At 49.5% G+C, this 23,308-nt stretch overlaps 5 protein-coding genes; 3 read left to right on the top strand and 2 right to left on the bottom strand.

Moving 5' to 3' along the window:
• Nucleotides 1-1,282: 1,282 nt before the first annotated feature.
• Nucleotides 1,283-2,766, top strand: FFUJ_07445 (related to choline-phosphate cytidylyltransferase; the record flags this gene model as incomplete). XM_023577699.1 has 4 exons in its annotated part: nucleotides 1,283-1,779; nucleotides 1,834-2,184; nucleotides 2,232-2,565; nucleotides 2,617-2,766. 4 exons carry the CDS (start codon nucleotides 1,283-1,285, stop codon nucleotides 2,764-2,766), a joined length of 1,332 nt encoding a protein of 443 aa, XP_023430722.1.
• A 4,184-nt stretch (nucleotides 2,767-6,950) lies between these two features.
• FFUJ_07444 (related to C2H2 zinc finger protein) lies at nucleotides 6,951-10,218 on the top strand (the record flags this gene model as incomplete). XM_023577698.1 is given in 6 exon segments in its annotated part: nucleotides 6,951-7,385; nucleotides 7,431-7,456; nucleotides 7,506-7,610; nucleotides 7,612-8,758; nucleotides 8,825-8,956; nucleotides 9,139-10,218. Coding segments are annotated over 6 exon segments (2,925 nt in total).
• Nucleotides 10,219-14,030: 3,812 nt separating this feature from the next.
• On the top strand, nucleotides 14,031-17,301 carry FFUJ_07443 (related to phosphatidylserine decarboxylase; the record flags this gene model as incomplete). XM_023577697.1 has 2 exons in its annotated part: nucleotides 14,031-17,024; nucleotides 17,074-17,301. The coding sequence occupies 2 exons, from the start codon at nucleotides 14,031-14,033 to the stop codon at nucleotides 17,299-17,301; spliced, it is 3,222 nt and encodes a 1,073-aa protein (XP_023430721.1).
• A 1,567-nt stretch (nucleotides 17,302-18,868) lies between these two features.
• FFUJ_14918 (uncharacterized protein) lies at nucleotides 18,869-19,072 on the bottom strand (the record flags this gene model as incomplete). The annotated part of the gene is made up of 1 exon (XM_023577696.1): nucleotides 18,869-19,072. One exon carries the CDS (start codon nucleotides 19,070-19,072, stop codon nucleotides 18,869-18,871), a length of 204 nt encoding a protein of 67 aa, XP_023431500.1.
• A 1,482-nt stretch (nucleotides 19,073-20,554) lies between these two features.
• Nucleotides 20,555-22,624, bottom strand: FFUJ_07442 (uncharacterized protein; the record flags this gene model as incomplete). XM_023577694.1 has 2 exons in its annotated part: nucleotides 20,555-21,665; nucleotides 21,714-22,624. 2 exons carry the CDS (start codon nucleotides 22,622-22,624, stop codon nucleotides 20,555-20,557), a joined length of 2,022 nt encoding a protein of 673 aa, XP_023430720.1.
• Between the last annotated feature and the right edge of the window lie 684 nt (nucleotides 22,625-23,308).

The raw sequence follows: 23,308 nt of genomic DNA, 5'->3' as shown, positions 1-23,308 counted from the left end.
CCCGGCCTAAGTATCAGACGCATATGCTTGGTCTGCGTGCTTACCTGGTCTTTCTGCAGGTTGTCCGATAATATTGACCTTGCTTTTGCTTGAATAGAATGAATGGTTCCAGATTGATGAAGATGTCCCTGCTGAGGATTTCCTCGAAACGCATGTTGCATTGATAACTCAAGTACAAGCTGCATTTTTAAGACTACTTGAGTCGAAGAGCAATGTCTAGGTAGTCTGTGGAGAAGCTTGACTGATTTGGGCCATTGGCCAAGCTTTTGTAAATTCTTTGGGCAAACATGAGGAACCTTGGATGAATACCAGTCAAGGTGTCCATACGAGTACCTACCTATCTTAGTTACCTACCTACCTAGTGTCTGATGCATTGAGTGACACTCACGTGCGTCATCATGTGACCATTGTAAGCTCTTCCACAAGCTTCTTCCCCTTTTCATGTAGATCAGCTAAAGGGGTGACAGCAATGACGCCACAATCCACATCGCGTTTGGGAAATCGACATTTGACACGACGATTCGGCTCAAAAAAAGTTATTAAGATGCACAAAATTCATGTTGAGCGCAATTACAAGTGAACAAGCATTGTCACGAGAGCAGTTGCCTGTCTCATCTAAGGTGTCATGGCGACGGTACCTAGCTGCGCTATTAAGTTTTGAGATTACACTCCTTTTTTGACACGAGAAAGCCGGGCCACTTTTTTAATTAGACGGTGTCGTTCGTTGCATCCAGAGCTATAGGGGAACTCGAGAGGAATAAAGCAGTCCATGGCTTATCTGTAGACATCAGCTTATCCCTCTGTCCCAGCCTTGATGAATGCATCATGCCTTGTTTCTTGTTTCTGCTCTTTACCTTATCAATCATCATCATATATCGCCTCCGATGACGGTATCCTCAGAGTCTCGCATATAAAGTGCTGGTGTAAGGCGAGCCAAGTTTTGGAACCCCAGATTTTTACAGGGAATCTTACGCCCCAAACCCAATCAGCTTTGGAGAAAGTCCAGACCCAATTCAAGACCCGGTTTTTTTCGCGTCAACGTGGAACTGCTTCGGTAGCAGTAACCGTTTTTCTCCAGGTTAATAAACTACTAACCTAACCTGCTGCAGCAGTTCCAGGTCGCTTCCCCGTCTCGCTCCTCAGCACGCACATAATTAAGACCATACTTACCTAGGCCCCTACTCCTAAGGTCTCTCTCATCCTCTCCCACAACCCGACCCGACTCCGAAGCCACGTCATCTTCCCCCAACAGTCAAGTCAGTGCCAGTCTTATCTATCAGCCATGTCCTCGCCATCGAGCTCATCACAGGGCGGGAAGCGCAAGAGAAACTCCCTTCGCGCGGAGTCAGCCGCTGATCTTGGTGACAATGGCATCCAGACATCCTCTCGTGATGCCTCTGGTGAAGAAGGAGACACAACAGCCGCTGAGTCGGGGCGACTTCACAGCCGAGGATCAGCTGTCGGAGGCCCAATTCCTAAGAGACAGCGCTCTAGCTCGGATCGTGTCCTCGAGACAGCCGCTGACCATGCTCTGGATCCTGGCGAGCCAAGCGACACGACAGAAGCCAGCATCGACATTGCTGAGCGAGTCGGTCGCAAGGGTCGCAAGCTTTCTCTGAGGGAGCTTGACGAAGAGGAGCAGCGAAGAATTGAGGCCATGCCTCCTCCTCCCATTGGCAAGCTCCAAGATCCTGCTGGTGGCTACAAGACGAACCCACCTCCTGTTGGCCGACCTGTTCGTGTGTACGCTGATGGAGTGTTTGATCTCTTCCATCTTGGGTAAGTCAAAGAACCGACTTCTAGAAACTGAGCCGTCTGCTAACCACTCTTTAGCCACATGCGACAACTCGAGCAAGCCAAGAAGGCCTTTCCTGACACAACGCTCGTCGTTGGAGTCACAGGCGACCACGAAACACACAAGCGCAAAGGTTTGACTGTCATGTCTGCCGCTGAGCGTGCCGAAACACTCCGCCACTGCAAATGGGTCGATGAAGTAATCGAGGATTGCCCATGGATTGTTACACCCGAATTTCTCGACGAGAACAAGCTCGACTATGTCGCCCACGATGATCTTCCTTACGGCGCGGACGAGGGCGACGACATCTACCAGCCCATCAAGGCTGCTGGCAAGTTCCTTGTCACACAGCGAACAGAAGGTGTCAGCACAACTGGTCTCATCACAAGGTATGCCAGCGAGCACCCATGCCATCCAACATGCTAACAATTCGCAGAATCGTTCGCGATTACGAGAAGTACATCGCCCGACAATTCAAGCGCGGTACTTCCCGCCAGGAGCTCAATGTAAGCTGGCTCAAGAAGAACGAGCTGGATCTCAAGCGACATGTTCAGGACCTGCGGGAAAATATCACAAACAACTGGACCACTACTGGTCAAGAACTCGGTCGTGAGCTCAAGCAGTTCTGGCCTACTAGCCGTCCTCAGAGCCCTGCCCGATTTAACAGTGCAGGCAGCTCGGAGGCACTACGTTCCCCAGGTGCTTCTGGTACACCCAAAGAGTTCATCACTGGCTATGCTCTCGGTCTTGTTGGTGGTGTCCGAGGATGGGTGAGTAGTGGACATGCCCACAGTTTCCACCTCAAGCTAATGATCGTCTAGATGACCAAGAGCCGAGGCAATGTCACCGATAGTAGCCGACCCCCCAGCGACGATGAGTCTGAAGAGAGTGATACACACGCAAAATCACCAAAGGACTCATCAAACACTCCAACCGCAGCTGCAGCTGCAGCTGCTCCTTCGAAGCTATAAATGAAGCTGTATGGCCATGCAGATTGCAAAAGTGGGAGATGGGTTAAAAATGTCCAGCAGGAAGAGGAGGCAGGGCCACCACGATAGGGACAACAGATGTTTGTGTAATGGACTTTGGATTATTATTTTAATCAGTATTCGGCTGTGCGCTTTAATACAGGACCGGTACACAAGGCGTTCTGGCTAGTTTTTTATGTATCGAATGCTTTTCGCGACTACGGTGTAACTTTGGCGCAGTATTGAATGCGGATTCTTCTTGTCTAAGGTAGCTGCGGGACTGTACGACACTAGGGCGAAATAATCCGACGAGTATGATTGAACAGTTCACTTGTTTCGACAGTCTCATTTTTGTGACATTCTCGCATTCTTAGGACCACCTTGCTACGGCCTGCGTCTCTGCAGGTACAATCCTTTGGTTCGGGAGTTTATTTCGAGCCCCTCGTTGCTGACATGATAACTATTGTCGTACAGCTAAGTAAGCCCATATGCATGGCCCCCTCGGTGAGGCTGAAATTTGGAGCAAATCATGAGCCGAATCTCTTCAGGGTATCTAGCTTTCCGGATGGCGCAGGCACTCAAATACCACAATCTGGGGGCGCCTGCGCTTAGGCGCCTAGGCGGCTATACTGACAATTGAGCTCAGTCAGATGATTACTGCGACACTGGATGATCAGAAGTAACGTTTCAGCAGATGAGACCACTTCATCATGACAAAAGGTGGTAGATTGGAGTTTGAGGGGATCCCATATCTGGTAGAGTTTGTCGATCGTACAGTCAGCATCAGTCTGCCTCGACCTAAACGATCGACATTAGGCAACAGGAATCTCTCCCCTCCTTGCAATGCAATGTAGAAAGCGGTCCCCCGGCATGTACAGGAGAAACCTGATTGCAAATGGAGATGTCGAAAATGTCAAGCTCCTAAATGCCAATGGTTCGTACTAGGCTGCGATAGGTCAATGATACGATCAAGGGTGCGCGGATAAACGTCCGAATGGAGATGACCCCCACAAGGGTCATGAAGATTTCGGCCAGTACTTAAATGGGCGACTACCTACCTAGGTAGTTCATAAATCAAATTGCGGTGTATAGGAAGTTGGAGGCATGTGGTGAGTGACAGGCAACAGATGCCAAGTCAAGGGGTGTGTCCCATGTGTAGATCTGCTTCCACTTGTAGAGGAGCACATGCGAATCAGACCAGACATGCATCGGTGCTGAAAAGTTAGTTGTCAACGTAGGCATGTCTACAACGTAGTGACGGGATGAGTTCATGTAGCATCTTAGCGAGACCTTGGCGACAGAAACAGGGTAGATTTCGTGCAAGATCTGCATTGGGAAAAGCCGCTTCTTCTTGTCAATGTATTGGTCCAAAAGAGCCTCTAAATACAAAAATAGTCGGGATCCAAGCGCCGGGGGCTTTTTCCTTCCCCCCAGATATGAATATGTGGTTGCAACAAACAGTTCTACGAGTCCTGTGGAGGACTTCTTTTAAGGAATATTCTCCGCGCGGGCCGAATCCTACAGAGTCTTGGCCTCAAAATCCGAAAAAGGTTGTTTATACTGGACTTGTTGTGCGGAATGACATATGGTAGACAACGAGATGTGACGATCTAATTTTGGGAAAGAAGCACAACCCTTGAACAGCTGGCATCGCGGAGTCTCGTGGACGTTGTTATTTCCTATTTCCATTTCCAGCCAAAAGGCGGGGAGAAACAGCGTGGAACGTGGAACGGTCCGGCCCCACATTTCATATCCTTTTGCTCGGGACGAGCACAACAGTTTGTTTCCGACTGAGATTCATTTTAATATTCGACCTGTCAATAGGTAGCTTATGGGTCGATGAGCCGCAAGGCGTTGAAGGAATTGACTCGTCGATCTGTATCCGTAAATTAAAGAATGCCTTGTCTCTGATTAATTAATTTGTCGATCACAACAAGCATTATCATGACACTGCTAACTTTCTGCTTGAGCTAGCGCATCACTGAACAAGCAGATTTTGTCTGTGCAGAGCCCAACAGGCGCAGCCAAGAAGGTAAAAATAGGTCATCATGAAACATTGGCCAATCAGCCATCGAGTGGCTGAGCTGTGGTGTGTCTGCCCTGGACTTTTGTTTGGCTGCCCTAGCGCCCAGCAAGGCTGGGCTAATATCACCCTTGTGCGACAGACAGGGATACGAATTGACGCTACCAGGGGAAAGAATCCAACATTCCAAGTAATGTTTCAATACATACGGAGTACGGCTGCCATGAGAACGGGATACCGGTATCGAGATCAGTATGCGATTCGGTTTGAATGCGGGTGATATTGAAAGCTCGGTTAAAAAGCTTAGACCAAACCTAACATACAGACCAACATAACCATGTGGACCACCTATGGACAATGGACAGCGTTGTAACGGCGCGGGCCCTATGAGGCTGGTCGGGCCATGCCATTGGGATAAGCACTTGTAAGGTTGGACGGACCCAGGGTTTCCAAGGACGAGTTGCTTCACAATCGAAGTGATGGAAGTAACTAAAAAGAAACCTTTAAAGAAACACCATATAAAAGCAGTGCCAGCAAACTCAATAGATGATATATCGGTAATATCGGGACCAGACTCACGGGAATGCTTACCAAGTCGGTACCTTGGGCCAAGCCCGGGCTCTCAGGTAAGCCGGTACCTGTCACTGATGCAAGCAAGAGCTACTGGAAGGCACATTACAGTACCTCCCGAGGTACCTGTCGGCCGCCTTTCCTCCTCTCCCCAGCTCATTTTCTTCCACTTAACCTTTCTAGACACAGCCTCTTCTATGGGATCTTTTTTTCTCTCCTATCATCCATGCACGCATCGTTGCTGATCCCTGTTAGACAACCACACCCATTCCAAATGCGCGATGTCATGTCTGTTGTCATTCTGGAGACATCAAGCCATGATCGGTTGTAGCTTCTAGAGCAGCCACCAACAGGCGCCTTGACGCCATACCCGCCCGACCATGCCCACGTCCATGCCCACGCTTGTGCCCGCGATGTCTCAGTGCCCAGATACAGTACAGATGCAGATGCATTGCTTTAGCTTCCTGTGAAACTGGAGCTCCAAAATCAATTTTAACCCTAGTGCCCGAGCTTCCCCTAGTTCCAGCTCGAATTTCTACGCCTCTGTGCTGCTGTTCCCGTGCTGGTATTTTTGGATTCTTTCATGTGCAGCGGTATTCCCCTTTCTCAATGCAACCATTCTTACTGATCATCGCCGCCATTCTGTCTCTCTTCACAAAGCATTGGATAGGTCTGCGCCAACTACGTCTAAGCGCGAGCTACCACCCGCAAGCCATCGGATCGGTCGGGGATGAATAGTGTCTTTTTGGTATGGTACCACACCTGGGCGCTAGTTGCTCGATCAGGTACCGTTCCTTGAAGGCTTAGATGGCGCTTGCGGCCCCGTCCCGCCACTTGTCGCATTCTCGACGAACAGGGAGCGGCAAGCATGCGACAAGGGTCGATGTGAGAGAGTGGCACATGGACAAGCCAAACCAAACAATGGGATGGACTCCCACTGTCCCAATCTTTTGGTGTCGAGGACGCTTCAAGCACTACGTACGGTAATCAAAGAGGCAGACAAGTGCCCTGCATCAGGTGCATCTCTTGTTTTCCCCTCCACCTCACCTCCTTCAAAGCATCTAATCTTGTCCATATCCATGTTTCAATCCATGCATCAACTCCCCTGTCCTGCGCCCCATACTCAGCTCGCAGGGTTTGTCTTCAACCTTGGGTCAATCACATCGACATCCCCATACATCCATGTTCTAACACTCTCTCAAATAATCCTGCCCAGGCCTAACCCAGCAATGCCTCTCCTGGTTCCTATCTTTGTACCAAGAGTAAATATCTCACTTGCACTGAGCCCCATATTCACATCTGCATCCCTGCTAAACACTGGGCTTGCTCTATTCGCCAGCCTTAGCCGTCTCTACCTCTTCCCGTCTGTGATCTTTGCTTCAATTCTACACCAACTCCCCCACTATTACTCCCGCTTGCTGTTCTATACCCTCATCGCCCACCTTCTTTACATGAGCCTAAAACGTCCCATCTGCCGGGACTTGTTCATACGCCTCCCTGGGGGCTGTGTCTTACTAAGTTTGGCTTGTCCATCTACAATTTCTCCGGACTCACTGCCTCTTTTGATTTGTGCTCCTGTTCTCAACTCTGGGCCATGGCTAGTCTCAAGAATATCATGAATACCGACGATGAACACGTCGATTCAAGTTCCGGAACCCGTTCCGTCGGTTTGACTTCAAGACCACCCTCTACCCACAGCCATGCTACTACATTAAAACATCCACCACCCTCCTCCTCCTCCTCCCGTAACAACAGGTCTGATATTCCTGTCTCATCCATGACATCTTCTCTCGATGGTCACCCATCGTCACCGAAGCCCAATATCAACATGACTACCCGACGCCGCAGCAACGCAAGTGTCGACTCCAACGAATTCTCCTACCAGCCTGGCCCATCATCTCACACTCCCATGAGGCCCTTCGCCGGAGCAGCCACTGGAGAGGCACACGTCAAGTTGACTCCTATAACCAGAAAGATTAGTAAGGCGAAGAAAGGTGTCCCGGTTCACACATGCAATCAATGTCCCAAGGTATATTTCTTCTTTCTCTACCATCTTCACATCTAACTTTCACAGACCTTCTCTCGGGCAGAGCACTTAAGGTTCGTGGTCTTCCCCGAAGCTAAAAGATGTTTCTAACAATGGATGCAGACGTCATCAACTCAGTCACTCAGCTCCTGATCTATTTTGCCCGGTCGAAAACTGTAATAAGACTTTCCATCGCAAAGACCTCCTCGACCGTCATGTCCAAAGACAGTACGTTGGAAGAGTGGCACCCAGAGAGCTTCGAGGCTAACAAGAGTAGTGAGCAAGATGGTCAAGATGTTAAAGACCTGAAACATAACCGTCAAGGCAGCCCGAAAACACCAAGCTTGCCCTCTGCAGACTCTGGACCAGAACCGGGACTCAAGATGCCTGAAGTCTATAGACACCCTCGAGCAGTAACCGCAAACAGCAGCTCGAATATGGTCGGTCCATGGTCATCAGTGGCATCGACATCTGCTCCTCATCAGGTCTACAATCCGCCGCCAACCGTGAACAATTCCTCAGACAGCTACCCCATCGGGCCAAACAACTATGTACTCCATACACTACCAACGAACGAAAGTTTTGTAGCAAGCTATTCGGAACCAAGAAACATGTCCGACATGTCTATTATATCATCTATTCCTGAGGAAGCACCCCCGGATCTAGGCTGGCCTGAAAGCTCAATGTCTTCATCAGCTCCTACAAGCACATTCTCGACTCCCCCGGATAACACAAGGCGCTCACAGTTCTCCGTGCCAACAACGGACGGGTCTTGGATGACCGCGACTCCAGCTTACCCAAATACTGCAAATGACATCACTGCCAGTCTGGATAGCAACACATACCCTGGCTCGTATTCATATACCGATACTCCACCACAAGCGTACCCTTCTGTCTTTGGCGATATGGATCTTGCATTACCTGGATACTCCGAAGGCCCTTCTTTCAGCACCACCAATCAGATACCTATTCCCACAGTTCGTAGCATGTCCCCCTCATTAGCTGTCGCTCAATCTGAGACTTTAGTAGCTGTCTCCTCGCTGCCAACGTCAGATGGAGTTTTTGGATTGGGGGCATGTAGCTCTGGGCCTTCGGATGGCAGCTTATTGAGTACTCCTGATTTGATGCCACTATCTCTCCCTGCAGCAACGAGAGACTCAATTCCGACATACTTAGAAACCTACTGGGAGCATGTCCACCCCAAGAACCCCATCATACATAAGTACACTTATGAGGATGTACCAGAGGAGGAGACAGAGCATGTACAGGTCCTCCAATGCGCCATGGCTGCTCTAGCGACACAATACATCCCTAACGCAGACCACCGCATGAAGGGAGCTCAGCTTCATGCATACGCCTGGCAAAAGTCAAAAGTGGTGAGTTGAGAGAACAGGAGCTCGCCAAAGGAGCAGTCGACAATCGACCGGTGCTGATACACTTAGTTTACACAAGCTGAAAAGTGGTCAATACCAGTACAGCAAACTATTGCACTTTGCGAGTATTACGCTCGGTTCCGTGGTAGAAAGCCACATTCACATCAGCCCTCTGCTCGGTTCACTGCACTTTACCACAGGGTTAGTCCGCGTGATTTCTTTTGATTATTCCTCCCTTTATTTCTTTATTTCTTCCGTTCTCTTCTTCTTCTTCTTTCCGTCTTCTATTATTTATCTTTCTCTTCCATTGGAAAAAATTTAAACATCATGTCTTTCTTTTCGACCTCATACCCCCCTCGAATACCTGGCTCAACTCCCGATAGGTTTTTAATCATCACCATGAATCTCCTTCAGGCTCTTCGCCCCAAGATCAGTCGGTTTGGAAGATCTGGGTTGCTGCAGAAACTCAACGACGACTGCTGGCTGCCTGCTTCCTCCTGGATGTCCACAGTTCACGGTATCATCAACGACCGTATGTTTCCGCCATTGGCCTGGACTACACTGCTCCGGACACTCTTCCTATTCCACTCACAGCAACAACGACAAAATCTTGGGAAGCACATGATCCTCAAACATGGACACGACTACGGGCAAGAAAGGACCTGAGAACTATCTCAAGCATCAACATGAGTACACTCTCTGCCACTGATGTAGCATCTCTGCCTGCCTTTGACGCGGCAATCTTGCTTGCAGCATATTCATTATTCATTTCGTGCCGTCAGAACCCAGCACATGTTGGCGTGATGGATGGTGCACTGAACTTTGAGTCGGAGAGAATGCTTATGTTAAGGGTATTTCCCGACTCGGCAGCTGCTAGTACCTACCTAGCCCTTCACTACACACCTCTTTACTACCTATTATCAGTATCTGGGCAGAGCTGGGTCTTTAACAAGAAGGTGACGGACTTCAATATCTTTGCGGAACACCAGAGGTTACTAGGCGAATGGTGCAAATCTAGCACAGCTGCGATCGCCACTGTTTTTGCTGCCCGTGCTTTGAGCATCTTCCTGAACCTCAAAGCTTCATCCGATCAGGGAGAAGACAGAAAAGGAAAATCCAACGAGCAACAAGTAGTGCATTGGAAAGATATTTCGGACTACTGGGGTGTTTACGTTTGCTCGTTGATCTGTTGGGCCTTTGGTATTGAGAATAAACAGGACAAGGACAATACCAAAATTTTGCCAAAAGCTCCAAAGCAGTGGATATTGATAGTTGCAGATCTGGAGCCGTCCGAGTTGCAAGCTCAGAATCACCGCAGTGGGGCTCAAAAGGTTGTAAGTCTCGTGAAGGAGGTGTTGGAAAACGATTGTCTGGGCGGAGGAAACATTCTTTTTGCAGATGCCGTGAACGTTTTAAAACAACTAGAAAGGGGGGAATCTGCCAGGCCGTGCCCAGATGTTTGAGAGTCTAGCGTTCATGAAGGACCATGCCCTATTTGTTCCTTCTCTTATTTATATATTTGTTTTGAGCTGACCGCATTGATGTGATATGAGAAATGCGTGTAAGTAGGAGTTGAGTGGTCGGAAGAGATGTGGATTTGGGAGTGAAGGATGCATGCATTGGTTGAAGGAATCATAGCGTAGGGTTGCAGAAGGAAACGATGCCTTTTATGTTCTGAACCTTTCACAAGCATATCCACAACCATACGTGACATATGAATGGCGGGAAGGTGTTGAGTTTGTCTCAGTAGGGTGATCAACTGAGACCATGATCCTGCGAGGCGTCAGGTAGTGGATAGCTTCAACTGAGACGTTGACCCAACTGGAGATGGAGTGGCTTAGAACCTTGTCAGGAAAGCAGCTGCGACGTCATGAGAGATATCGATGCATTTTGATAGAATTGATCCTCCAGCGTAGGATGGGAGCTGGACATGACATTGAGCTGAGGGTGGATGAGGAGAGGGATTTGGTGGCTTGTGGCGTTGTCTCAGGATCTCAGCCCTGGGGGATAGTTAGAATAGAGACAAGGGTCATCCCAGTGACGTTGGGATGACTTGTGCAGCTTATTGCTAAAAGGAATTGAATGTTGAGTGCTGGCTGGAGGTTTAGGTGGCTGGCTACCTTGGGTTGGGGAATTGATGTACATGCCTACCAGCTGGCATGTAGAGGGGACGCCTTTATTTTAAGGTATATATATCATAGAGCTCGAAGAATACGACCAAATCGAGAAGGGCAAGGTATTTCGGTTGTAGGAGCAGAGGCCAAGAGCGGAGTATGATTGATGGCCTTGATCACATGCAAAGAAATAGACACAATACGACCAAAAGAAGAAAAGAAGCGGTGACGGAGGAACAAGAGAAATTAATAATTGTCCGTATCTGAGCGGTGATGGAAATAAATTGGTGGATGTTCCGTTGTTGGTTTAGCCTCCGACATACATAATAAGCCAGAGCCCAGACTTGAGTTAGCTAAAGGTATGCTGTGTGTGAACCTACTGTATGCCTCTTTGTCGGTGGCAGAGTTGTTACGGAGTATAAAGTACCTCATATTAGATCTTGGTCGACAATCCAAACATTGGGAGCCTCTCATGATAACTCAGTAGGTAAGCAGGTAGGTAGGTAGTGTATCAAGGCCAAGCCGTGTCATGATGATTCGGACCTGGTAGGTTCACGGACAATCGGCACCATTAATACTGGAGCCAAGAGTCGAGACCGAATTGCCTATTCTGAAAGGAAACGAGTCGAGGGGACTTGGATGTCATGTAAGGAATTTAACACGAGGGCATATGTAACCTTAGGGCGAGGTAGACTACCCTGACCAGTAGAACTCTTTCGTATATACTTACGGAGCTCTGGAAAAGAGGCTAATAGAGAACACCTAGCGGATAAGGTAAAGTCAGATACGGTAGCCTTCTGCCAGGTTAAAAACAACAATATGTACGGAGTATGGAGTAAGTAAGAGGCATTTTCTTCTGTTGCGCTTCAACCAACAACACGAGACGAGATGAGACAATTCAAGGCAAGGTACCTTTTATTAGCTCAATCAAATTCGGGTTCATCCATTTATTAGTTGACTACCCTCGGGCAGAAAAAAATACATGAGACTGGCTTACACCAAAATCCAGTCTCGTTTTTTATCCCCCCCCCCCCCCCCCCCCCCCCCAACCGACTGGTAATCTAGGTCGAGAGATGGTATGGTCGAATACGTGTCCCCCAGTCACGGAATCGGCACGGCAAAAAAGGCGCCCCAACGCTTATTCATGGGTGGCTCTAGTGGCCTAGTCCTGGAATCTGGAGTCTAGAGGCTAGGGACAGGACAGGCCTGACTTATTTGGGGGTCCTAGTGGAGGTACCTTGGGTAGGTACTAAGGCAGACATTGTGAATGGAAGGATGGAAAGCTGCCCTGAGCAGAAGAAACACAAGGAGTGAGCTTATTCTCGACTGTATAGCATTAAAACAAGGGCCATTTCCCTTTTTCGGCCTTTTCTGTTTTGTTTCCTTTCTCGTTCTTCTTACTCCTGAGTTCTACCTGTTTCGCGGGACATAAGACGAGATTAGAAGACGAAGCAGAGGAGAAAGAGAGAGAGAGAAGAAAAAAAGCAAGCAAGCCAACCAGGGGAAGTCCAATTGTTTCCTCCATGGATGATACTTGATTTAGTATCACGATCACTCCTGAGTTCTCGTACCTCATCTTGTTTAATTCAACTTCTCGTCTCGTCTCGTCTCGTCTCTTTTATTACCGAGCTGGGTTTAATTTGAATCGCTTCTCCTCCTATTACCTCTCTTTATATTCTGCCTCACGTGCCTCTACGGTCAACAATCAACAAACTCACTTCTGTCTTTCCTCCCACCATCAGCCAATATATACTTTCATCATAGTACTCCACCGACCGATCACAGACGGATCCTCTTGCGTTCCTTGTCCCACATTCACGGCTCAGACGGCGCTGACACTTGATACCGGGGCTTGGCCGTGGCTTGGCCGGGGCAGTCGTCAGAAACCGAATCTGGAGTACGAGCTGAGCAATCATTGAAGAGCAATAGGACGAAAAGAAAAGGAGAGAAGGAAGAAAATACAGCGGGAATGGTCACGGCGAATATCGAATGAAGCAGCGAATCTAAGCCACGAGCCGACACGACGACTTATAACACCGTTGAAAAAAGGGGGGTCGAGAACGGGTTTCATTCATGCTACCAACCATTTTCCACTCGAGAGCTGAGCTGAGCTGAATCTGTGGAAGCGAGCAAGCTGTACATATCTGAAACGATAAACGGCGATAATAAGCTCCAACCCTTGAAGTCATTTCGCGCTGAAACGGGCGACGACGCTCTTAAAAAATTCTTACAACATCAACAGATTAACTTGAGAGAGAGGGATACTCAAGACAACAAAGTTGAAATAGGGCAAATCCGTTCCTGGTTTTCACTACGTCACTTTTGGGTTGTTCGTTCCCCGCCCTATCAAGCATCCCCACCAATCCCACGACGGTCTGCAACCCCCCAAAGCTACAAGCGGAATCAACCTTGGCCCTCGCCCCTGGGACACCTATTACAGGACACTTTGTGGGTGTTATCGCTAGGAAATCCGCCTGAGCTGAGCGCCTAAGACGCCTGGACACACCACACCGCACCACACCGCACCACACCCTTCCAGCCCAAGTGCTTAAGGTACCTACCTACTACAGCTCCAGCACCCCCGCTGTCGATCGATCTATCACCCTCCATAACTTTTGAGACTGCAGTGCTGTGTGTGACAGGGAGCTCCAGCTGTTGGAGTCCCAGTCCGGCCGAGCCAAGGCCCTTTCTTCGTCATGGTGCGCATCATCCCAACACGGCTCAAATCGACCTCTCGATCCTCCTCTTCTTCCTCCACAACCATACACTCCGTCAGCAACACCAACGGAAGAACCAAAAACAACCGCAGCAACAGTCCTCCCATGCGCTCGAAAAAATGATAGCACGAGCCCTTCGAGGGACGCTGGAAATGGTCTGGCCCTTAGAGTTTATATTATAAAGGTACTATGCATATCGATTGTCCCTTGGTACTTATGCACTTCACGCCCTCTTATACGAGCTGGCTGCAGGTCTCTCCAGCCATCATCGCTCTCTGCCCGGTCTAATCGGCGCAGCAGCAAGGCAGCGAGAGAACAACCGAGTGTGAATTCATTCCACCTGACTTGTGCTAACATCTAGCCAGGGAAAAGACCTTGCAGCCAAGGATCGAAGCGGCACATCCGATCCTGTAAGTTCCTCTCTCGCTCGACACCGTGTCCCCAATGCTGACAGTTGAACTTCAGTACCTCGTTCTCTCTAGCGGCGACTCTCGAATCGTAACCAACGATGTTCCCAAGACTCTTAACCCGGAGTGGAATGTCACCGAAGAGATTCCCCTCACATCTGTCCAGAACTTGGTCCTGGATGTCATCTGCTGGGACAAGGACCGCTTTGGAAAAGATTACATGGGTGAGTTCGATCTCGCTCTCGAAGAGATCTTCAACAACGACAAGGTGGAACAGGAACCTACCTGGTACCGTCTCAAGAGCAAACGTCCCGGCAAGAAGACGAGTGTTGTCTCTGGTGAAGTCCAGTTACAGTTTTCACTCTTTGACTTGACGAACCCGTCAGCGACACCGCAGCAAATTCTCGAAAAGTTCCAAGCCCTTGTAGGAACCGCCCCCGCTGGCTCTCGAAACGTAACACCCTCGATGACACCAAACCTGGCGCCCACAGGTTCCCAATCCGCCCCCAACCCTCAGGATAGCCCTAGTGACGATGACGATGACGATTTCGATGACGACGACTCCGATGAGGGTGACGAGGACGAAGGTGAACAAGATGCTACCAAACGCAAGCGCCGACTTCGAATTCGAGGACTGAAGAAGAGGAGACGCAACAACCCTTATGCCTTTGCCAGCAGTGGCTCTGACGTTGTTGGAATCATCTACCTTGAGGTCATCAAGATCACAGACCTGCCTCCCGAATCCAACCTTACACGCACAAGCTTCGATATGGACCCTTTCGTTGTGGCATCCCTCGGCAAGAAGACATACCGAACTCGACGCATTCGCCATGACCTCAACCCCGTCTATAACGAGAAGATGCTGTTTCATATCCAAAGCCACGAGCAGCAGTACTCTTTCGCTTTTACTGTCATCGACCACGATAAATACTCCGGCAACGATTTCATTGCTTCGTGCGATCTTCCCATCCACCAATTGATCGAGAGAGCCCCCAAAGCAAACCCAGAAACCGGACTCTATGATCTCCAAGTCCCTGCACAGGCCGAACCGCTTCCTTCGCGATCGCGATTCAAGAAGCTCGCCATGTCACGATCCAACTCTTCCTCCAGTATCAGCAAGATGATTCGTCCTCCACTGAGCAAGCACGCCTCCAACACAAGTATGGCATCAGCGACTCCCGCCCCTGCTCCCACCTCAGCACCCGATCCCAACAAGCTGGCACCGGCGGATGTCCTCGCCAATACTGGTTCTGATCCTGATTCGACCAACATGGACAGCGGAGATGCCGACTTTTACGAGTATAACGTTCCTCTGAAGATGAAGAACACCGAAAAGTGGGAGAAGAAGCACAACCCCGTTCTTTACCTCCGTGCGAAGTACATGCCATATGATGCCCTCCGACAACAGTTCTGGCGAGCCATGCTTCGACAATATGATGCCGATGAGAGTGGTCGCATCAGCAGAATCGAGCTCACAACAATGCTCGAGTCTTTGGGTTCTACGCTTACCGAGAATACCATCGACGGCTTTTTCAAGCGATTCCCCCACCGTGATGCTGATAACGACGAGAATTGGGAGCTCACGATGGACGAGTGCGTCATTTGCCTGGAGGACCAACTGGAAGGACGAAGGCGATCCTCAGGCACTGCTGCAGATAAACTCAAGGGTTTGGTGCCTGATATGAAGAACCTCCTCCACGTGCCTGGTCATGGACACAACAACGATGGCTCAGAGACCCCCAGTGTTCTAGAACTGGACTCGACGTTGGGAACTCAGACTCCTATCTCAAACGTCCCCACTTTGAAGACACCTGCAGATGAGGAGGGCGATCCCCTCGACAAGTCTGACAGCAGTGATGACCGTTCTGAAGAGCACGTCGTAGAGATCCGAGAATGTCCTATCTGTCACCAGCCGCGACTCAACAAGCGCAAGGATGCTGACATCATCACCCATATTGCGACATGCGCAAGCCAAGACTGGAGGCAAGTCAACAGCGTGCTCGTGGGTGGATTTGTCACAGCCAGCCAGGCGCAGCGCAAGTGGTACTCGAAAGTCATTACCAAGATCTCTTACGGTGGTTACAAGCTGGGTGCCAACTCGGCCAATATCCTTGTGCAGGATCGTCTCACGGGGCAGATCAACGAGGAGAAGATGAGTGTTTATGTAAGACTCGGCATTCGTCTGCTGTACAAGGGACTTAAATCTCGAGATATGGAGAACAAACGAAGTAAGCAGAGTGTGCTCGCCTGCAAAACCAGCATTACTGACAAGGCTACAGTCCGAAAACTACTCAAAAATCTGAGTATTAAGCAGGGTAAGAAGTTTGACGACCCTGCATCCAAGGATGAAATTGAAAAGTTCATTGCTTTCCACGGTCTCGACATGTCGGAAGTTCTGCTGCCGTTGGAGGAGTTCAACAACTTCAACGAGTTCTTCTACCGCGCCCTGAAGCCTGGCGCTCGACCCTGCTCTGCGCCCGACAACCCTCACATCATCGTCTCACCAGCCGATTGTCGGAGCGTCGTCTTCAACTCTATCACAGTCGCTACCAAGATTTGGGTCAAGGGTCGTGAATTTAACATGAAGAGGCTTCTCGGCGACGCATACCCTGAGGATGTGTCTCGATTTGAGGGCGGAGCTCTGGGCATCTTCCGACTAGCTCCCCAGGATTATCATCGCTTCCACATCCCTGTGGACGGTGTCATGGGCAAGCCCAAGACAATTGAGGGCGAATACTACACGGTGAACCCCATGGCTATTCGATCGGCTCTGGACGTTTACGGAGAAAATGTGAGAGTTCTCGTGCCAATTGATAGTGAACATCACGGACGCGTCATGGTAATTTGTGTCGGTGCAATGATGGTAGGCAGCACTGTCATTACTCGCAAGGAGGGCGAGAAAGTCCACCGAGCAGAAGAGCTGGGATACTTTAAGTTTGGTGGCAGCACGATTCTGCTGCTTTTTGAACCTGGACGAATGGTGTTTGACGATGATCTTGTCGACAACGGCAAGGATGCACTTGAAACTCTGGTAAGTACTTCACATTGGTGAGTTGCACAGCTACTGATTCCCTGTGAAGGTCCGAGTTGGCATGTCTGTTGGCCACACGCCTAGTGAGCCACAGTGGACTCCTGACATGCGAAAGAAGGCGGAGAACATCACGGAAGCGGACAAGAGAGCTGCCAAGAGACGGATCCAGGGCAACGTAGCCTTGCAGGAGTCTCCAGATGGTAGTGGAGAGGAAGAGCAGCCATCAAGATTAACATCCAAGCCCACCATCGATACAATGGCTGCGTCGGCGATGTAGAGACGTCGGCATACCACGCGGAAGCGATGTAGGCGGAGAAGCCGCCGGTGGACACGGAGACGACGGGGGGTATATTCAACATTAAGCAGGGCATGTAGAAGGTGGATAGGTAGCCTCCAGAGACGTGTAGATATAGCCATTGAACTGGTTATCGAGGGATTTATATGAGGACAAAGGAATACATGTTCGGTCCTTGGCCATTGGACGAGTAGAAACAGGATAGGATATAACTTGAGGCATGAGAAACGAAACGACGTAAACGAAAAAAGCGAAGCGGATACAAACGGACAGCAGCACAGACACTTTTCTGTTTACATAAGTGCATATATGCTTAACTATTCAGTGATACGTTGGAATGCTTGGTGTTAGTGTTACATGGAGCCCTATCACATAGGACCAACTTGCATACGCCAGTCACCAGTCAACCTTCTCACACCAGTAGACCTATGATGAAGCAGGATAGGCCAACATCCAAAAGTTGAGCAGTTCGGTTCGGAAATAGGTCAGGTACAAGTACGTGAGATCGGTGGGGATGCCGAACCGATCCGAAGAAAAAGCACTTCTTGCTCCAGCTCTTGGAAGGAATTGGAGAACCAGCTGGGTTGAAATCTGGGGAGAGCTAAAGATGAAGTTGGGGTATAGTTCTATGTCTGGTATACATAGCAATGCGCGACTTCTTCCTTGCTTCGTCCAAAGATAATCAGAAAATCCATGCTTGGTCAATTATCTATGCTGATGCTGAACATACCATAGGTACCTTGGGTAATTTGATCGAGTCTTGTCGTGATGACACGTGATGAAATACCATTTCAGGATAGAGTTCACCAGCCACAGCGAGTCCCTTGAGCACCCCGCAAAAGAGAGATTGGCGGCGCACCCCGATTACAAGGGGTGTTCAATGTGGGCAGATGGTCATGCCACTGTTGTCGATTTCGAGTCATGGGTTGCCAGGGTTGAACGATGGGAGATAATAGATAATGATATTTGATTCAGAATATTGAGTTTCATTTGGGTATCTAGTGAAAAAGAGGTTGCTGATTTCAACCACTGAACAATTTCAAGACAAATGTAAAAAAGAAAAGCCTCTGTCCGAAAGGTCGGTCTCTGTCCAGTCCGTACTTTTACATGGCGCCTTAAGAATATTGTATTCCATCAGAAGAAATGATGATTCGCATGTCGGTTTCTGGCGTTTTCTCATCCGAACGTGGGGCACGCAAACCTGGGACCAGATTTCGTGATTGACACCTTGTGGTCCCACGTTGGCATACTGACCCCACAGATCTGGGCTGTTTTGATGCATCTCGTCTGAGTGGGAGTTTGTTGGCAGATCTTTTGATGAAACTTTTGCAAGTGTACCGAGAGGCGTAAAAAAAGAGGTGCTGAGGTCTCCCAGAACCTCGCAGATTGGGGGTAATGTGAAAGAGGAAGCTTAGCGACGGCTTCAAATCCCGTCCAGCATAACGAAGTCGTATGCGCCAGATGCTATGTCCGTGTCCTGAATGCAAAAGTTCGACCCCTTTCATAAATCATGGGTAAATAAGGCAAAATCGCAAGTCTTTGTGTTTCCTCAGTGACGACTGTTGGGGTGCCATTCTGTGTCTGAGGCGTTCGAAGGGCGTCGCTCTGATCGCTGAGCAGGGGGTGAAGGGGATCGCGATATGGGACGACCAAACATAGACGAAGGAGTCTGTGTTGGGGGAGCCAGGTCGGGAGAAGGTTGTCGGGTCTGACGCCAGGAAGCGTAGATCTGCTTGCAGAGGTGGGCGGTCATTGTGTAAGTCATGTTTTGGGATAACAAGTCTGAAAGCGAAGACTAATTATGAGAATGGTTGTGGTCGTGGAGTGTAGGTAGTAGTCGAGGTCGAAGAGTGGTTCGTAAGCAGAAGGCCCAGGAGAGTTGAGTTATATAGACGAATATTGTATGAGTACCTAGGTAGGTTTCATATACTATAGGATATTGAATTATGTGTAAAGTCAAAGTCAAAGAAAACAAGTCGACGGACTGAGAAGAGCAGACCTTGTGCTTAAGTACCTACTACCTACTACTTGCCTTCCATGGTAGGTTGCCTCAACCTAATGAGGTGCCAGGTGCCCCTTCCTCATGCCAGCACGTCGGTACCTGGAGTGGACCTGACTTGCCTGCCATGCTCCAACTCTTCCGTTTGTATCCTTATGGGGTCGTCCTCATCAACCTACCTAAGGGAAAGTGCAGTACGTACCCGCACCTGCCACTCAAGGTAAACAATGAACTGCTTCCGAACCGAAGACTGGCCAGGCAGGAGATCCCGAATGGGAAGGGAATGAAACAGCTGGCCAATCATAGCCTCGCTAATTGTCAGAAACGCCCGACTTTTGGGCTGATGTGGCAGTGAATCGTATGACCTTGGCTTGGGCCACTGGTGGCTCAGAGAGATTACCCCTGTGTGACCAACCAAAGTCTGTGTCTTCCAAGTCGGCTTCTAGATCTTCTACTTCCTTCATCCAACAAGGTTGAGAGCAAAGGGGTTCCTTTCTACCGTCCTTGCCTTGTTTTCAATGAAGGATGGATTTAGAGAACTTGTTTCTTTGCTGACTCTTCCCCCCTTGTCCTTGTTTTATCACTACGATAATTCTTTGTTCTAAAACCCAACCTCAACCATCAACTGTTGACAGAAGTGTATAAGGTGGGGGAGGGTCCGAATCGTCTGTTGCTGACACCATTCGCCTTCTTTATTCCTCATTTTGACTTTGACTCTTCAGAATGATCCGTTTCGTGTTCGTTCTTGACCTCGACCGTTAGCCCATGGCCCATTTTTGATTATCTTAGTTGCCGATCATATGTCCCAACTCTCTGATGCTATCCACTCATATCCAACAAGCAAATCGTTTCACAACATGAGATATGTAGACCAACAAGTGTGACCCGATCTGTTTTGTTGGGCATTATCTCCTCATTCTCGCTCCAGTCGATCGTTTCTACTGGCTGAAATACCATACTGCATACACGTGGGAGCACGTCGAAATGGTATATTCGGCTTCATTGCAGTTTTACCTCAGCCTTGCACAAAAATTACCTATGGAAATTTGACTCTTTAACTACTCCAACTCTTCACATGAGACCCTTTCCCAATAGACGCCAGGTATATCATCCGTGCCTACAGTATGAACCGCGCTCTTGCAACAAAACACCATGAGCATCCCAAGAATAATCAGACCCGCTTTAAAGAATGCAATCGTTGCCCGAATACCAGTCGGCTAGTATAAATTCATCTCCTCAGGAGTAAGCTCTACCAACCATGATGTCACCCACTGGTCTTCCAGAGAAGGTCGCATGTCCTGCGTTCATTCCTACACCTTCTCGCACCACGCCCCAACGAACCTCGAGTGTTTCCACGCCGCCCTCTCGCGCTACTCGGTGGCATCGTGCGCTCAGAACCGCCGAACACGTTCCGCCTACTAAAGCGAGTGGGTTACCGGCCGGTTCTCCGCCTTCAACGGAACCACGAGGATCCACCTGCCGGAGTGCTAGACCAGCAATGCCGAGACCGAGTAGAACGAGTAGAACGAGGAGGATGAGTAGCGGGAGGGGGCTGAAGCCAATTCCCGTGGTGGTTCCCTTGATGCCGTCCACTGACACGAGAAGGATACCCTGACTGAGGAGAAAAGCCATTGCGGTAACAAGAAAGAAGAGTATCCAGGATACGGGCCGAGGCAAGGTGAGATATAGTGAAGTCGTCTGTGAACCGAGTGGCTGTCCTGAAGACACGCGCAGAGGAAGCAGGTCCGATGTAAACTGCGAGAGCTCGTGAGACAGGTAGAACAGGGTGAGCAGCGCATTACTGGAAAGGTACAGCAGACCCAAAAGGAGCTGGGGCAACGCAACCACAACGGCCATACCAGACCTTGACGTTCCCGCGGGCAGCTCATATACCACTGGCGCCTTGCCGAATCTAGTAAAGGCCTCCTTGGGTTCCTTCACAGCCCCCAGTGCCAGAGCCGCAGCTGCCAACCCCACAGGCATGATCCATGTCATGAACCAAATAGCCCATCGGTTGAATGATGGAACATTGAACCAGCGGCTTGTCTTGGCATACCAGTACTTGCCCTCTCGGTCTCCCCATAACCCCTTCTTGATCTCTTCCTTGGTGATGAGGCATGAATTATGAGTGCTGACATCGGGATCGGCGAGGAACGAGCTCAGAGCATCACCCAGCGTGACGAGTGGGCTGAATACTTGTCTGGTGAGTGCTAATGCGACAGCGATGGCATACGTGAGGATGAGAACAACATTAATTAGCGTGATAGCGGCGAGAAGAGGCCCGTTAACATTAAGCGATGACTTAGAATTCTCTGCGTGTTCAGTAGTAATAATTATGGAATTATATCTTTAATTTGTCAGTGATAATATATGTCATCAGATTTGGGTTGCATACATTACTTGGGAAAGGAGGGCAAACACCATCATGATACCTGACAGCGTTGCCCTGGTCGAAGAGATGAGTGACATGTTTCGTAGAGATGGGATACCGATGTCGAGCCACTTAAAGGTTGAGTGGGCATTCTCTACCTCAGCACGAGTCGGGCTGTTGAGGATTTGAACGACGTAATTGGCTCCAGCGATGAGAATGATGGCAAACACATTCACGGCCGCCAAGATCCCTCTAGCAATACCTTCGACTGTAGTCGAACTACCCTCCATTAACAACGACTCCCATGTTGACATATGTCCCTGGGCCGAGGCGAGAGCGAGACAAGCCACAGAAGCCACAAGAATCAGGAAAGCCAGAAACATGTTGGCTGCAACACCAGCTCTCCATCCTGTCATGAGAGATCGGGTAGGCTGCGGTCGTTCTTCCACGAGCATCTTCTCCCGTTCCGCCCTCGGAGTACCCGGCCTCGAGTTGTCGGGTGTACTTGAAGCCGAGTGAATAAAGTCGAGTTGAGATTCCTGTGGGCGTTGAAACTGTCCGGGCTCAGGACTATCGGGGATGCGGTGTCTTCGAGCGAGAGTCTCCGGCGTCTCGCCGCGCATGAAGTTGACCACATAGTCAGGGATGATGTCGCTACCAAGAACGCTAGAGACAGAACGACTTATGCTGCCGGCAGCACGGCGAGGAAAAGAGCCCGAACTGTGCGGGATAGAGCGAGAGTTGGACGGTCTGCGAGGGTAATTGGGAATGGAAGATCGTGAGTTGCTGAAGCTGTGAAAGGGCCATCTGACGGTCTGCCGTCCTGAGGAAGTGGTGAAGCCTCGAGTCCGACTAGTCGGGGGTCTTGTAGTCGTTGCGGAGCCAGGCTCTTCTGAGATACTATCTCGGATTAGTTGGATGCCGTAGTCAGACATGACTTCTGTTGTTTGAATACCTTTCGAAGTTTTCAAAGTTCATGACTGAGCCAGGCTTCTCCCACACCCATGGTCTAAATGACCGGGTAGAAGGAGGCCCCTCCATCGTATATGCGATCTGATTTATGAGATGACGGAGTTTGAGGTTTGATTTGTGCAGAGGCTGTCATACAATGTGGCGAAGTTGATTCGGAGGTGTAAGCCAAGGGGGATCGGTCATGTACGACACTCGTTGGGCAACAGTCAAAGTATGAAGGCGTGTTGATCACTGCGTGATATCTGAGGTGAAAATGATGCTGTATGGTCAAAAAGGGTGGAAAGACTACGATGATGAGCGCAGCTCGCCTCAAGGATAGCAAATATAGCAAGGAAACGAGAGACTAAACATAAGCGTAAATGAGTGTAAGAAACGAACGAATAACCAACGGTCGAGAGACCATAACGAATGAAAAAAAAAGGCTCGTAAGATAGAAGAGAAAGAAGAGGGGAGAAAAGACCAGGAAGTCGTTGGACCAAAAGAGACGAGAGACACGCTCAAGATCTCGTAACCAGAGAAGTGGTCGAGGGATCCTAGGCTGTACAAGGATTCCGCATGGGACCCTAGCATGGGCCTTGCAAGCATTTGCATGAATTAGATGGACGGGTGGAAGCCAATCAACCGAGCCTGATGTCAACGGGTAGCCC

Source organism: Fusarium fujikuroi, chromosome FFUJ_chr05 (genome assembly GCF_900079805.1).
Source record: "Fusarium fujikuroi IMI 58289 draft genome, chromosome FFUJ_chr05".
Lineage (NCBI taxonomy): Eukaryota > Fungi > Ascomycota > Sordariomycetes > Hypocreales > Nectriaceae > Fusarium > Fusarium fujikuroi.
The sequence above is the reverse complement of the archived record's forward strand: the minus strand, read 5'-3'. Positions and strand labels throughout refer to the sequence as shown.